Source organism: Alligator sinensis, unplaced genomic scaffold, assembly GCF_000455745.1.
Source record: "Alligator sinensis unplaced genomic scaffold, ASM45574v1 scaffold1423_1, whole genome shotgun sequence".
NCBI classification, from domain to species: Eukaryota; Metazoa; Chordata; order Crocodylia; family Alligatoridae; genus Alligator; species Alligator sinensis.
The window spans coordinates 871409-888319 of record NW_005842621.1 but is presented as its reverse complement, the minus strand read 5'-3'; the positions used below and the strand labels follow the sequence as shown (position 1 = coordinate 888319).

The 16911-nt window shown below is 44.5% G+C and overlaps 1 protein-coding gene across 2 annotated transcripts in view; it reads right to left on the bottom strand.

Annotated features, from left to right (window-relative positions):
- MAP2K5 (mitogen-activated protein kinase kinase 5) overlaps positions 1 to 16911 on the bottom strand; it is a 182766-nt gene that overhangs the window by 82554 nt on the left and 83301 nt on the right. For both annotated transcript variants that reach the window (XM_006033317.2, XM_025215098.1), the window contains exons 13-15: positions 13246 to 13294; positions 4587 to 4660; positions 3621 to 3671 (exon numbers count right to left, since the gene is read on the bottom strand). In XM_006033317.2, the coding sequence (XP_006033379.1) occupies positions 3621 to 3671; positions 4587 to 4660; positions 13246 to 13294 (174 nt within the window). The remainder of the gene's footprint in view (positions 1 to 3620; positions 3672 to 4586; positions 4661 to 13245; positions 13295 to 16911) is intronic.

Here is a 16911-nt window from a genome sequence, read left to right as displayed (position 1 = left end):
ATATATTTTGATTGTAGGTTTTCAATTTTCAATGAAAAACCATGATTTTTTTTTTGGTGCTTTTTGCTGGAAAAACTTCTACTCTTATTGATTTGCCATTCCCTCCCCTTCTCCCCCCCCACCTCCATACTGAAACGGTTTAAAATTTCTGAGTGATTGGGAAATTAAACTAAATGATGTTTAGAAAACTCTCACTGAAAAAAACTGCATAGAGCAATTATAACTAATAATTTATTAGATAACTTTTAATTAAATATACTCCCCCTGCCCTGGTCAGCTGTAAAAATGGCCCTTCCACTATAGATAGTCAAACTGAGTTTCTTGATTTTGGGATGCATTCATGCAGTGAAAAGAAACCTCGCCGTGGGTACCAGGAACCAGGCCTCACTTGGCTTTAGCTCATCGTATGAACTCAAACTGACTGATGAACAAAGGAAGGGTAAAAAATAAAAGATTCCTGATAACACTTGACACCTTGAGTGTTTGTGTGTCACTTCCTCCCTTGGACACGGGGGCTGCCTCCCCCAGGATGCCCCGTGCCGGACGCTGTGCAGCTGGACGCTTCAATCAAAGTGCTTTCTGCAGACCTAACCGATATTACAACGGGGGGAAAGGCAGCCAATAAGAAAAATCTGCTCGGTGACCGAGAGCAAACTCTAAATCAAACGAGAACGTTTTTAGTTTGTGGGCATATTTAATAAAAGAAATTTAACGATGCTCTCGGAAGCATTATTTGTTAGGGCTATTTGAAGAGCTAGACTAGTAACTCAGCAACACAAGAGGGCACTCCTTCAGCCCTCAAGAAAAAGGGAGAGAGGTTCAGAGCCAGACTCCAGGAGCCTCACGAACGTATTTCAGGCCTCTTTCTTCCTGCTGTACTGTGACTTTTGTAGCTTCTCTGCACCAAGACAGGAGCACCTTCGTGGGAAGCCTGGGGTAGACTTTGCAAAGTTTAATCAAAGGAAAAAACTGCTTTCTTGCATCAAAACTAAGGACCAGGGTTGAGGCTAGTGAACTTGTTAGCCATGCCTGATTTTCTTTTCCTAATCTGGGCCTATTCTTACTGAAGGGTTAAAAAGGAGTCTGGATATTTTCATTTAAAACTCTATAGTCACCCGCTGTACAGCAACACAAAGGATTGTACAGCAATACAGGATTAATTAGCATTAGAGCAAAAGTGAAAATTACTGTCTCAATCCTCCAGCCTTAAAAATGCATTCATTGTCAAAAACGTGAAAATAATATTGAGTCTGGCGGCATTAACTTCAAAAGCGAGGCAGCACAGGATTAAAGCAGCTGCTGGATCTCTCTAGGTATCACTGAGCTTTGCCAGCACAAGGGCAGCCCAAATATCCACATTCACAGGGTGATGCTACCTGCTGCACTAATAAAAGTATTGTTTTATACAGAATAGGTTTCAAAGCGATGACAAAGATCCGTCAATTAAAAATGCTTCTTCCAAAGCATCCATGCGTATGTTATATAGAAAATTAATGTTATGTATCTATACTTATCTAAAAACATCTGTTTTTAAAATTTAGCCATTAAATTCCAGTATGTTGTTTGTGTCTATGAAGTCTCGTGAAAAGGGCTGTAAATTCCTTGGAGGAAGGACCACAATTTCGATTGTCCACATAGAGCTGCAAATTCAATGAGGAACAAAACAGTGGCCCTCCCACCCCTGAAACAGGTGCACAGAATAGATCTGCTCATCCGCTTTCACCTTTTTTAAGTGGCATGTCAAACTGCTTTGCTTTGCGGGAATATTTTAATACGGTGCCAAAGCTCGCGTTCCTGCGCACTGGTCCGAAATGCCCACGGTTCGATGTTATCTTTTGGAGACTGAACAATTCACTTGATGACCAGAAACAAGTCAGTCAAGAAGCAAATCAATCTGAATACCAGAAATATAGTTTTAATCCTCTCTTTTTCAATTAACAGATGGACGCATCACATTCATCCATAAACAATAAGGAAAAAAAAGTAATTTCCTTAATGTACACCTGGGAAGGAGAACTGTAATCTGGATTTGTACATTAAAAGAATAATACAATTTAATTATTAGAGCTATTTAAAGCCACTCGAAGAATGAGAGCGGAGTTAGAGAAGTTGATTCATTTGGAGGGTCAGGGTGTTTTTTAATCACAGTAGTCCAGCACTTTTGGAGAATGAAGCTCGGCAATCGGGTTTGCTTATCACAAGCAATAAATTTGACTGACTTAACATTTTTCTGCTCACCTAATATTCTGATCACACAGGGCAGTTTAAGCTTTGTTAGGATGGTGACATGGTTGTTTCAGAGGCTAAGTGATGTGTATACCTTGGCTAGGAAACACTTAGCAAATAAATGAACTCCCTTGCTTGTTATCTGTTAACAAAGAAGTAAATATATATAGATCCCAAAGCCTCTTCAAGGGTTTGAAAGTACACAGGCCAGCCATTTTGTGCTATTATTTGCCTTTTAGCAAATTTGGGGCCTGTTTTCCTCTTTAATTTCATCTACCCAGGCCATTATTGCCAAAATTGGTTTTAAGCAGCAAAATAAGAACGGCGCGCGGTTTTTTAGTCTCAGCTGCAGAACGCAAGTTTTCGAGCCTTCAGAAAACGTTAAATAAAAATAAGTCAAGATGAACCTGCACGGGAGGCAAATGGGTGGTAGGTTTGCAGTTTTCTCTCATCATTATTGAAATCGCTACCTTTTTATTGGATCTATTTGATCGATCTCACTGGGACACACGGCATTTGCCGGGCACGGGAAGAGGGAGCGAAAAGATCTCAGGCCACATCTGACGAGAGCAGGGATACAATTTTAGAAGCTAGTTCATCTCATTTAGCGAGAGTGGAAATGTTTTTATCCATCGCATCTATGGGGAGGCGTATAGGTAGTCTTCACAACCAATTCTGCGGGCTAACATTTCTACATAACACACTAGAGGCACCGATTTACCAGACTGAGTGAAAGCGGTGCGTGCTGACATGCAAGTGAACAGTCGAATGCTGGAGGACTCTATTTGCCCAGCGATTTCATGCACAGTAAAAAGGTGGGTAACTCCTTGCTCTTTCACCCTAACTCATTTTGCAAAGCTTTTCAAAGAGAGCCATGAAAAGATCTGAGAGCCGGCGCTCTCGGCCAGCAGCGCTCTCAAACGCGAGCCTCGATCCCAAAGAAATCAACAGGTCTGAAAGCGCAGGCTGAAATAGCTTGCTAACCTGCGACCTTGGAACAGCTTTTCCCAAAGTGTGGGCAATAACAGACCATCGGGGATCTGTCAAGCACCTGCTGGTTATTTGTGGAGAGCTAGCTTTTTATATCGCGCTGGATCTCTCCTTTCATCCCAGTTACAGTGCATGAAAGGCGGCTAAAAATACATTAAAGAAACACTTTCCATATCAGCATTGGCTCTTCCAGTCCCAGCAATGCGATGTGATCACTAGCAGGAGGGGAAGTGGTCTAGGGGATAACAAAAAGGAGCAGTTTCCATTGGACACGGACTATTAAGATGCAGCCTACGCTGGGAGGAAGTTGGAGAACCAGATTCAGAACATGTCTTACATTATATAGACCAAGGCACTATACATATATTTCTGTTTAAATGTTATTTCTGCATAAATGCACTTACCGCCATATAAGCATTTGTTCCAACATACGTCTTGGCTATAGAATTCACCAGCTATCAGACAAAACAGTCTGTTAGAACAATATAAAGATAATGTGGAAATAAAATGGGCAATTATTCCTCATTTAACCTACAATCATCATTCCTATAAATCAACTAAAAATTATGTAAAAGGGAACAAATTTATCTGCAAAGGCATTAAAAATGATTAAATCTCTCTTTTTCTTTTGAATGAGAGCTCCAATTTAAACAAGCACTGCATTACAGTTTATGGCAGATAACCTTAAACAATTCTTTGAAACAGGATACTTATAGCTTTAGTACCCCAAACTAGTCTGATATAAAAAGTCAATTTGAAGTAGGATTCAGCACACTCATTTCTCAGTCAGCTGGCTCAAGATGTGAATAAAGCCACATTCATTACGGAAATGCAATGAGCACTAAATACGCTGGAGGGACAACAGACTTTGACAACTTATAATACAACGCTGACCTTCTCTTTGGTCCTCATGTTTGGCTGAGAGTAAAGGTGGCTGCAATTCAAATCAACATCACAGCAAGCTCATGGGTCACTATCAGAGAGGTTCTCCAGGGAGGCCCAAAATGGAAATTAATTAAAATTTGTGCTGCACATTGTCAAGGCCCACCACTATTGTTACTTCCAATATTAATTTTTATTGTGGGCCAGTTGGGCTCCCCAGACACATCTCCCACTCTGCCCTCCCTTTTGTCTGGCCAAAACGCTTTCATATCGAAGCTGCATATCAATGAAGTTTGCTATTCGTAAGTAGTAATTACAATATCAGCAGTTTTTACTGTCATTAAACAATGAACAATCATATTCTGATGAAGAAAAGTCGCTCAGAGATTAAAAATGAATAACCCTCTCCCAGCAGAGGAGAGCGTGCTGTGGGTCTGTTTGTCTTGCAGCCAGGCGAGGTCTACTCCAGGAGAGATGGGAGGGGATACCTGTGTGCTAACCCCAAAGTCGCACAGCTTCACCTGTCCTCGCGTATTGACCAGCATGTTGGAAGGCTTCACGTCTGTTAAGGGGACAAAAGAGGACCTTGAAATACGTTCTTCTCTACATGCAGCTTTTATACGAGGATACAGATATATATCAGCGTGACTGGCTTTTCACGGAAGATATTCCAAATTCAATCTCTGACGTGCGACATCCATTGCACGACAGCCCTACCGTTTGGATTGCGACGCTTTAATATGTATTCAATTCTAACCCTGCTGCCGCATCCGTACCGGTCTTGTAACAGTCCCTCTCCAAATGCTTTATTCCAAGCCAGGAAAATGATTTGTGCAGAACACTACACAACACATCCCCCTCCACCCATGAATCGGGGTATGTGCGTGCGTGCTCACACATGCATAATCTAGCCCTGATGCCACCTCTAGGTCTTCACAAGGCTGAACCTATGCAAAGCGGCACAGAGCCCTACCCAAGTGAATGGGGCTCCATCTTTCAGGCTCTTATCTCAAGACAGGGCTTCTCCAGTGCAAACCCCAAGTCTCGTGGAAGCTAACTGCCATGGCCCTACCAACATCAGCGGCTGCAAGTACATCAAATGTTAACACAACAAGATCCCTTCCCTACAGAGACCACAATGTTGAGCCCCTGACATGCGACAGAAGTAGGCAAGATGACCTTGCACCATCTGCGGACAGACTCCCGAATGCTCCTCCGACCTGGTTAAATGCAGCACGTCCTTCCCTCTAGCCGGCACGCGCGAGACGTGACTTAATGCAGTTCTGACCCCAACTTGCAGAGATGAGAGAACAGTGCATGGGTCTAATGACAGCCCTCTCATAGCATTATGAATTTCAAGTGTCTCTGTTCCTTCTTTAAAAGTGAGCAGTAGTTGGGTGCAGATGGCTGAAAACCAGTTACAAGGGAACCTAATTTTGTTTATCATTAAGTTTGTCTTGGCTTAGCAGATGTTTTCTGGGTATCGGAGTAGCTTGCTTAATTTGTCTCTGTAACGTAAAACGTATAACTTCAATTAACAAGCTGATTAAATGCTTACTTATGTTTGGGGTAAAAAAAAAAAAAAAAAAGCCAGTTTTTTGTTTTAAAAAAGGGGGATATTTAATAGCTTGTTTACCATTTCAGTTGTGCGCCAAGCATGTGAACACAGCATTAACGATATTAAACCCTCAGTCGGAGACCAAATTCTGATTGCGAACCATCCAAGTGGTCAGGAGACCCTTCGTGCCCTTTCACCCAGCATCTTAGCACTACGGTTTTATTGCATGAGATTCTTCTAATACAAATATTGGGAAGACACTGAGGTTTGGTTGCAGCGACTCATTTAACGACGCACATCTCACTGCTGGTGGGTGACCATTTCCAGGTCAACTAGACTGTCAGCGTGGCTCCACTGTGACTGCCCAAGTAGCAGCGATGAGTTGTACAGTAATCCTATTTGTTATATTTAATTGTTTTCTGAAAATATGTCAGCCGATATATCTACCTAGTTATTATGGCTGCGCTGCATTCTAATGAACGAAACAGCAGGTACAATTACATATGCAGAATATGCTGACACTCGGCGTTACGAATTCATCTGTTTATGGCAGGCGTGCATTTAAAGGAACACTGCCGTGAAACATGGAGGCTCCGTGTCGAATTGCCAAGTGCTGCAAATCACTCTAAAAACAGTCCTGGATTTTAAAAAGGGCTAATTAACAGCCCAATAAACTCAGTAATCAGCTCAACGAGGTCAGAGTGAGACAATTCTTGGGATCAAGGCTGCGTGGGGATGTCTTAGTTCAGCAGTCAGTGAGCAGCATCACGTACGGATAATTGCAGCTGGCCAGGCAGGCACCTGCAAGAGATGCACCCTCGGCTCCTCTCTCCGCTCCCCCCACCCCAGCACCTGCAGAGCAGGCAGAGGAGGGGCAGGAGACAGCAGCTGGGAGGATGTGTGGCACAAGAAAACAGGTGCGCTGGAGAAAGCAGGACCTATGGGATTTTTGCAAAGGTCCCCAAGGACCACTGCGTCTCAAGGCAGCATCATGTCAGTCGCAGATGGCCCGAGGATTTTGACGCTGTGGGACATCATCACAAACGTAACAAAGCACACTTTGCTCCAGGTAAAAGGAAACTAGAAGGACCTAGGGGTCTACAATTCAGTTCAAGATTGAAACAAAAGCCAAATATAACTTCATTGGAATGCACATTCATTTGCTATATGATATATAATGGGATGAAACAGCACAACACTGGGGGAAAAAAAGATGATTTCATTAGTCTTGCAGTCGTTGGACTTAAACATGCATCTGTTTTTCAGATTCGTTAAAACACAAAAGCTAGGCTTCTTGAGCATCTTGACAGCGCATCCAATACTTCACTGACAGTCATTTCCACACCTGAGCTTTAGCTGGAGTTAAAAACAGTCTGCAGGGCTGTGAAATAGGAGCTATGGTCCCAGGAGCAGCTAGCAGACAGCAGAATTGCAGCGGAAAAGACAGGTTGACTAACGAAACATCGAGACCATTAAAAAGGAGAGAAGGCCATTAATACCTGTAGAATAAGGTGCTTAAAAGGAATCAGGTAGATGATAATGAGCCATGAAATCAATGGACTCCCATCCCCGCTGCCTGAACAGAAACGGTGCTGCCACTGCCAGGCAGGCAGCTGACTTTACTCTTACTGCTGGACCAGAGATCAGAGACGGCTCTCCTTCTGGATCCACCCTTGGTCTCAACGTGCCCCTGAACTCGGACGGCACGCAGTGCCTTGGAAACACGGCCTCTTACCATTAGATTTGTAATCGTGCAGCGGTTTAACAGCAACGACATGCACAGATTTTATAAACTGGACTGGTCCCTCCACGCTCCGTGACAAACTCCCCGCTAACAGCAGTTAGGTTGGAGTTTGGTTCTCGCGCTGGCCGGTCAGCCCTCCTTACACCTCTGTATCTTCTGCAGCTTTCTACAGCTTTGCAACCCCCCTGGAAATGCTGCTTCCAGGCACACAGGAAGGCTGCTTCCAGGCATAGAAGAAGGTCGGACTGGATCAACGATAGGGCCCTACTGAATTCACGGTGGAAGCGGGCTGCACGGCAGCTCCTTTAATCTTGCAGCTTCTCTTGGGCACAAGGGGCAGTCCCACAACACGATGGAGATGCTACATTTAACAGTGTGGTGCTCACAACCACGTTCTTCCTTACAACTTTTACCCATTGCAGAGGCCCGAGAGGCAGAGCCATCTTGCATTGCTCCAGAGGCTGCTCAGAGGAGCGTGCGTGGCTCAGCACTGCACTCTCCTTCCAGCTGCCTGCTACCCCCGGACCAGTGCAATGTGTTGCACTTAGTCTGGCCTGCCCAGTCCGGGGCCCAGAGCCCAGGCTCTACCCAGTCAGTGCCCACTTTCATCCAGGGAGGACTCTCTCTTGCTCTTCCTTGTTATGTGGCCCCAAGCAGGATAAATAGAAACATCCACAATTTATTGCTGCTTGATACTCCTGCGGGCCAAGCTGGAGCGGTCTGTCAGAGATGCGCCGGAGAGGGAGAAGGATAAGGCCCCACAGAGGTTAAAGTCTGTCGCTCTCAAAGCAGCTGCTCAGAGAGCATTTTGTCTCCACAATTTAAAACCCACCAAAAATAGCGTGTTTAGACAGATCGCTGCCATAAACCCCGCTGCTCCTGAGGTTTCGCCGGGGCAAAAAGAAGCAAGAGTCGCAGACAGAAATTTCATTGCGCGTACCCCGTATTCAAAGCGAGAAAAGAAAAGCACCCAATGGGTAAGCTGGTCTTTTTGTGCTGTAAACCACTTCAGCTAATGGGTTAATTTTTTGTTTTGTTTTGTTTTGAGGGAAAAAAACCCAAATGTGCATAAATAATGTTCTGCACCATCTGCGTGTGATTAATATTACTGTTTAGAAGTGGAAGAATTTAAACAAGAGCCAAAAGGGGTCATTATGCTCCCATCACTTGAGCTTGCTTACTACAAATGATTTGTATGAAGCATCATTATGGAGGAAGAACAAGTTCTCTTTATGATATATCTGCCTCAGTTGATTCATCTCCCTGCAGATAAATGGGACATACGTGCTCTTACTTACCAGTAAATAGAACTGTCAGAGGGTCAGGATTCTGAATACTGCACGTCTCAGTCATCTTATTCTTATTCAAAGGCAAACAGATTAATGATTTTGAATTAAATGGATTTCTAAAAAGTCTCTTGACTTCTTCTGCCTTTGACAAATATGCAAATACAATACTCCAGGTTCAAGGAACATGAACGGTAGGAAAACATAATTTTAGCTATGGACAGCTCAAAGAACATTGCCGATAAAAACAAAGCAGCAGCTGGAGGAACAAAAATATTTTCTTGCAACACTGACCTCATCGGCATGCTTTCTTTGGAGGCTAGGGGATTTTTTTTCTCCCCCCCGCCGCCGCCCCAAGCTTGAATGGCATGTGAGACTCTCTTTATACCTGGCATATTTGCTTGTACATTAGTGTACATGGCGCTAAATTAATTTCTGTAAGCTGGCACAATTAAGAAAATGTTGCAATGGGCATGTTATCCTACCACCAGCTTGTGTTGTCTTGTTTTCCTTCGCAATCGCAAGCCAAAATGTGTGTTGCTGTTGGAAGATGGAAATCAATCACCAAGCGTATTCCTAGCACTGCTGCAAGGGCGCCTGGCATTGGCAGCCAGCATTTCTTAGCTCCATGTGTTTTCCAGTTTCCAAATGTATGCACCAGTTAAATCCATTTTCACTTCCTTATCTTTTTTGGGAATGGTGTTCATACATGTTGTCCGGGGCTCTGGAGCCTCCGCTTTTGCCATTTGGGGCGCACATACATACCGTTTCCAATCTCTCATATCATTCGGAAGACTCGGTTCAGATTTGAACATTTGTAGTTATGCTTTATTTCCCAATTTAGTTAGACGTTGGCTGTCAAGAAGTTAGACTTTCTTGAAAAGTCTTACCACTGGATACAAGCAATGGAAGTTCATCTCAGAAAGCCTTTTGCAGTTCTACTTGGCTGAGGATTTCCTGAAATCTTACTTGGAGATCCATGCAGTGGTTCACCAAGCTTTCGCTGCCGGCAAACCGGCTCCACTGAAAGGTGATGCTACACATAAGCGACAAGAAGCAACTTGATATATCAAGTGGGAGGGAAACTGCATCGGACTGAATCTCCTTCCGAGCACACAACAAAAAAAAAAGCACGAGACAATGAGCGAGGAGGCCACGCATGACAGCAGGCAAACATGGACACACAAGAGAGGCCAGGTTCCCAAAGATCCTCTTCTGTTAGGTGCCTAAACCCCCGCTGATGTCGGTGGGATATCAAAGGAGGGCCGCATGCTTTTTTTTGGATCCAATCCGAAATCCAGGGCTGAGGGTTTTACATGCCTAAATTGCTTTTGAAAATGGGACTTAGGTGCTTTTGAAAAATCTTACCTCCCTTATTAAGGATTCAGAATGAGGGCTGACACACTGAAATGCTTTGCTGCCCTTGGTGGAACAGAGATAACACTGGGATTTAATGTAAGAGCACAGCTAGAGGAACTAGCTATGTGCACACGCATGTGCACGTGTGCACGCTCACATGCTGCATGTACACATGCATGCTCGTAGGTAACATTTAACACGGGCACTCCTCCTTGATGAGCAGGCTTTAACAGAGAAAACAAGAAAAACTGACTGGTTATTATGTATATGATCTCTACTTCCTTCTTGAACTTAATGGATTAGGTTTATTTCTTCTGCAAACTTTGACTTTGTACAAGATGAGCCCAGTTTGATTGCTAATTTTGTTTTAAATCTAAGTTAATTTCTCATTACCCTTCCATTTCTATCCTTTATCCTCAGGGGAAGAGAGAGCAGTTATCATTGGGACATTCTCACATCTTCCAAAGAAGCTGTCTAGGTGTTAATCTTTTGTTTATGTTTGATGTGGGGATGATGACTATGACTACAGCTTTAGGTTTATTAATATGCATGGCTATCACCTCATTAGTTGCAAGGTATGTTTTGAAGTTAAGCTGTAATATTTGCTGAAATGTCTGATCTCGAATAAAAGACTTGCTCATTGTTTGTTTCCTTTGCTTTTATCCATCCTCTCGTCAGAAACTGCCCTGTTTGCTGCACTGTATTATGCATCTTTTCCACCAGGACCACGTCTACCTCTTGGTTATCATCGCTGAGGAATTCCTTGACTCCTTCGCCTGCAACAGCCTCCCCCGGGGCACATTTTGTATGTGATAACAAAGGAGTCAGGTTTAAATTTTCTTCCGCTTCCCTATTGTTGCATTAAAATCCGTCTACTGCTACAGGAGACTACTGTCAAACAGGCATCCTGCTTTGTACTGCCTATTATGTAGCCCTTTATACAGATACAGGGCGGACACATCTGCACCCAGAGGGGTGTTCATTTGAAACAGAGATCCCTTGAGGGAGCACTGCTGGACCCAGGCATGTTAATTAGCGCCCGACGCAGCTTGGCTTTCACTTTTTGCAAGGCAGCCACAGATCAAGGCCGGCTGAACCTGACGAGAGAAGCGGGATCCGTTTCTGTTTTCCTTGTCGGACCAGACCCATCTCACACGTCCCAGAAGACACCAAAGTGCTTCCCAGTAGAAATAACTCAAAGCATCACCAGTCCTCGATACAACTTGTAAAATCAAGACCATGCAAGTTATGTAAAAGGATGCCCTACGGAAGCGGGCAGAAAAAGATCTGATTCTGCTTCTAAGCTCAAGGCGGAGAAGAGGTATGGATGTCACATTTACGTCGCCTGTGCTTTGAGTGTGAACACAGCTGGCTCTGAAAAACCAACCAATACAACAGCCATCCACTATACTAACACTCATGTTAAAGTACAAATTGTACTTTAAATTCTTGTTGCACTTTGCAGGGGCTGACGGTCATCGTGCCATGAGAACTGCGCAGCCTGCTCAAAACGTGCTCCCTGCACCGATACTCTCCCATTAACACTTCTGTTGCTAATTGCTGCGTTGTCCCATTTCATCAGAGAGGAACGAAGTGAGGCCTTCAGGGCAAACTTCATGAATCGGCTACGCTGGGGTTGGTTCAAACGCCCAGGAACTGGCATTGCTCTGCGTTTTGGTAATGTGGTCTAAAGTTTTCACATGCATGTGGCCGTTTTTAGGTCCACTGCAGTCATCCTGTGCTCAGGATAGTCCAGCTGTGAACTCCTTGCTTCTGAGGAAATTCAGGATAACAGGTGAGATCTGTAAGCTGACTACCCCGAACCAAAGCATCCTTAGGAAACTGCATCTAATGCAAATATTTCAACCTCAGCTGAGGACAAAGGGAGGACAACACCAGTAACGTGAACAAGCACTTGCATCCATACCAAGCGTTGCATTTCTAAGGAAGAGCCTAAGGGCATGAAGCACTCAACACCCTTTGGCTGCTCTGAAAAACCCAATCTTCATTACAGACCTAACGAACGAACGAGAGCCAAAAGTTCTCAGGAGCTGAAAACATTGCTGGCGTTTCCTTATGACGAGTTGTTGTTATAGCAGTAACACAGCAAAGCCCGGTCTCCGTTCTGCGAGGTGCAGAGACTTTACACCCCAAATTCAACGCAGCAGCTTTGAATTTAGGTTCAAAATATTCTCATCTCTTCCCTCAATTAGACTTTCCCTTCTCCTCCCTTTAATCACAAATAAGGTCTGTTACTGCACCCTCCGACTGTGCACGAGGACTGAGTGAGCAGATGGGTTAAATTAAACGGTATTGTTAGCAACATTAGGAACCATCGCTGTTACTTTCCGACACTTTGGGAACATTACAAATGCAAAGAGTTTCTTCTTTTTTTGCCACAACACTTGCTACTTAACCCTTTCCTTGTTCTTTAATACCCACATTCTTCCATGATAGATAATATTCTGTTTTTGAAAGAGCTAGTCAACTTGGACCCATTTAGTCATGTTAGCCCAGTTACTAGGAACCCCTGAATGTTATTTAAAGTAGTGAACAGGTGAAAAATTAAGAGATACCAGGGATAATGCAAGAGCAATACAAATTACCTTGGGAATAGGAGCAGGCCACTACTCTGAAAATGGATTAAACTTAACCTTCAAGTTAAGTTTATTTAACCCTGCCTATGCTATTGTAAAGGACCATAGGCCAAGGTCTACAAAGAAATGTTAGTGCCTAAAGATGCAGTGGTGCATAGAAGATTTTCAAAGGAACCTCTTTTGAAAAAGAGGCAGCTAATTCCTGCTAATTTCAATGGGATTTAGGCTTCCTCCGCTGCATTCAAAAATCCAAAATACCTTTAAATTCCTATCCTACGTCTCTAGTATTATGCTTGTTTTAAGGAAAAATAGAAAGCAGAGGAAAGCTGTTGAAGGCCGTTATCAGAGTGTCTGACCAAGGCTGTTGAGTAGCACTCATTCTTCTCTTGGCTCACAGAGAAGACCTTTACTTACAGAGAAATAAGGCTGGAAGGGACTTGAAGAGATCATCTAGTCCAACCCGGGATCGAACTTGCAATCTTGGTTTATATAACCCTAATGCTGTCAGTGGAGTCACGTTAGGGAGATCTTTAAAGAACAGCGTCACTAAACAAGCGACTGCAATAGTCACTTGGAAACAGAAAGAATAAATCCGTCACTCACCTCTGTGCAAAATCTTTAAGCTCCATAAATAGGTAAGGCCTTTAACAACCTGCATTCAAAAACAAAAGGGAACAGTACATATTAAAGGTTTTTAATAGGGACCAGTAAGGATCTCAGTTGGTTTTAGTTCTTACAGATTACTAGAGCTTGCCAGACAAAAAGTCCATTTTTCAAAACATCCCAAAGTTTCAGGACAGCATCAGGTAAAAGGCCCACGCTCCCCGCACCACACCTACTGCTCCTTCCTGACCTGAGAAACAGCCTTGACAAACTTTGCTAAAATCAAAAGTGCTCTGTAAAACACTTGTGTTTTAGTAACATCTTCCAACAGAAAAAAAGGGTCATCAGCGTTTTCAAAACCACTCTGGCAGCAGAAAGATGGAAAAATAGGCCTATTTCATTTTGAGAGAAAGAGCCACCAATCCACCTTCACTTCTTGGTTTCAAAACATTTCCATTCATTTCACAGCATCAACTCCACACGTAATATATAGTTATACCTGAATATGTTTAATAATATGTGAAATAGCCTAGTATTGAGAGGATATCACTTTTAAGGAGCAAGTTTGCCCCAGATGGCAAATTTCCCCAATCATTTACATAACAGCAGTTTTGGTTTCTTTGGTTTCTACAGTAAGAGGATAGATTTTTTTTTTTTAAATGCAGGATTTCAAAGCTGAGGATTAACAGTCTTGGCCACACAGATTCGCTGGGCTAAATCCTCGTGCATCTTACCAGTTACACAGTGAATGACGTAGGTAGGTAGAAACACTCAGAAGACTTCTGAGCATGAGATCAGGCTGGTGTCTGATACTGAGGCCGAAGAAGGGACATCTTTTGTTACCCTCAGATGTAGAGGTCCGTCTTTGAGTAAACCCCACTTGCAAAACTGGACCAGAGCACCAAGTCCTACATCTCTCATTTGTGGTGTAAAAGCTGCTGCTGTGGCAGCAATCTGTCGTGCGTGCACTTTGGAAACCCAGAAGGTGCTGTGGGGAGAGGCGAGGCCAAAGCTGAACTGCTTTTCCATTGAGCGGAGCAGACCCCTTCTTGACCCTGCTCTAAAACAGAGGGTCAGTGTCTGATGTGATCTGAACAGGATGGCCCTGAATCTGATGGAGGAAGGTGACCATCCTAGACCAGACCTTCACAGAATCAGAGATGATGAGGGCTGGAAGGGACCTCAGGAGGTCACATCTAGTCCAACCCCTTGCTCAAAGCAGGACCATCCCCAGCTACATCATCCCAGCCAAGGCTTTCTCACCAGGTCTTAAAAACCTCCAAGGATGGAGAATCCACCACCTCTTCCAGTGCTTTACTCTCTTCCTCGTGAGAGAGTTTCTCCTAATATCCAACCTCCGCTTCTCTTGCTGCAACTGGAGCCCATTGCTCCTTGTCCTGCCATCTGCCCCCACTGAGAACGGCCCAGCTCCCCAAACTGCTCTGAGCGCCAGGACATGGATGCAGAGCTTTGTCTTATCCTGGGTCCGAAGGCCCTTTGCTGGCAGATGGCTGATATGTGCTCCCCGTCCCAGGAGGGAAGTGTTTGTTATAACCAACATTGAAGGGGCAGACGGAGGAGCAAACCAAAGCATACATGGCTTGAGTTCTTGGAGGAAGGCACGGACCCCAGGAGCACTGGGCGATAGTTATGGGAACATGATGTGGGTTTAGAGGCCAGGAAGCAGATCCTTAGGGACTGGAGAGTGACCCATGACTCTTTTAGGGAACTGAGTGCCTGATCAGATTTAGACAGGTCCCTTCTTCCCTCAAAGGGCAAATCTTCAACTGACTCCCAGGCCTCTTCAGACAAACGGGAACCGCAGAGACAGCACCGTGATGACAAATGGACTGAGCGGCTGTGTCTCTTGCACCCAGGACTACCAACAAGTGTTGGTAACCAGCAGGCACTCTGAAAACACAGGTAGGAAAGACCGTGCCTATCCATGAAGTTGCCTGGAGTCATGACGGGGGCTTGATGATTCACCGTGAAGAGCTGAAGGCTTGCAGACGTGTGGCAATCCCCCTTACCAAACAGGTCCAGTATCCTCAGGAATGACCTCAGGACACCCAGCTTCCTCACGGACCACTGCTACTGAGAAAGATGAGGAGATGGGATGTGAATACAACTACTCTGCACCTTAAGACGGGACCCTGTACTTGCCCACATGCTTAACTGGTGGGGCTAAGGCAGCATCTTAGCCCGATCAAGGATGGCACCACTGATGGGGAATGACCCAGATGGTCCGGGCTGGTGGTGAATGTCCATCGGACCTCGAGGAATTTCTCCAGTGACACCTGTAGTTCTTGGCAACTCATCGCAGGAAGTCCAGCAGGGCCAACACACCTGTAAGACGAGGGGCTACAGTCTTCACGGAGGACAAGAGCTCAATTCTCTTGAGCAGCCTGTTCCTGACACTGGAACTGGAAAAGACCAGCCAGACCACGGAGGCACGTGACCTGAAAAAGTTGCTGATGAATGTGACGCTGGATATCTGGGCCGGCGCCTGCAGTCACTAGATGGCTGAACCCCCAATGCCACACCGCTCAGGAGGAATAAGGCACAGGAGGCACTTGTGACCAGTGTGCTTGAGGATCCGGCAGAAACACCCGCTGTCGTGTGGAGCAAGAGGGTCTCACAGGAGAACATACAGAGGACATCAAGTGCAAGTCATACTCCATGCTGGGCTGCAGCCGTGAAGACCTAGGGTTGAAGGATGGGGCTGAAAGGCTCTGCACAGGGTGCAGACGGTGCTGGATCTGCCAGCTGCAGAGCAAAAAGGTTGTTACAGGGAGGTACTACATAGACCAAGGCTTAGAAAATGGTGCCAAGGTCAGTGCCACGAACCATGGTACTAGACAGGGAGCCCACGGACCTTGCCTTTGGACCACAAACATCCCGATTCCTGTGCTGTTTAATTCCAGGCAACTTGTACATTAAAATCACTACGCTCCTTATGCTCCAACTACAGCGCCTCTACGTATGGTGGTGCAGCACACTCAGTCTAGCTGGCTCACTGTTGGCAAGAGCCACTAGGAATATTATAATGATAATTACTGATATAATGATCAGCAACAAACTTGCATGCATTTTTCTCTTACTTCCCAGCTTTCTTGATTACATTGAGAAGGGCCCATGACTAATCAGTGAGCTACCTAAGACAGCAGTCCTGTCTCCCTAGATTTCGTAGAGCCATCCCAATCAATACCTATGTAATTAAAACCCCAATAAGTTCCTGCCGTCTTGTCACTGTATTTTTCCCCAATCCACTTTTTTCCAGCAGCTCTAGGGATCTGACAACATCTAATAAACCAGTTTCTATTTTTGCTTACTTTTTTTTCCCCTCACCTTTTCTGCTGTGTCAGCCAATTTTTCTTTTCTTTTCTTTTTTTTCCCAGTAAATCTTTTCACCAACTTCTACAGTCTCTAACGTGACATTCAACTCCCTTTCCTCGCTGACGGAGGTCTCTTTGTACTTCCCAAGAACAACAGCTCATTTTAGGTGGATGGGAAAGCAGCATGAAGTGTGCACATACAACAACGGCGTTCTTTTTGGCCATGGAGTAAGCCAATATCAAATTAAATTACTGCGGTTAAAGTGATCAACCAGAAACTTAAAAAAAAACAAAACCAAACCCCAAATCATTAGATGGCATGAAAAGGCAG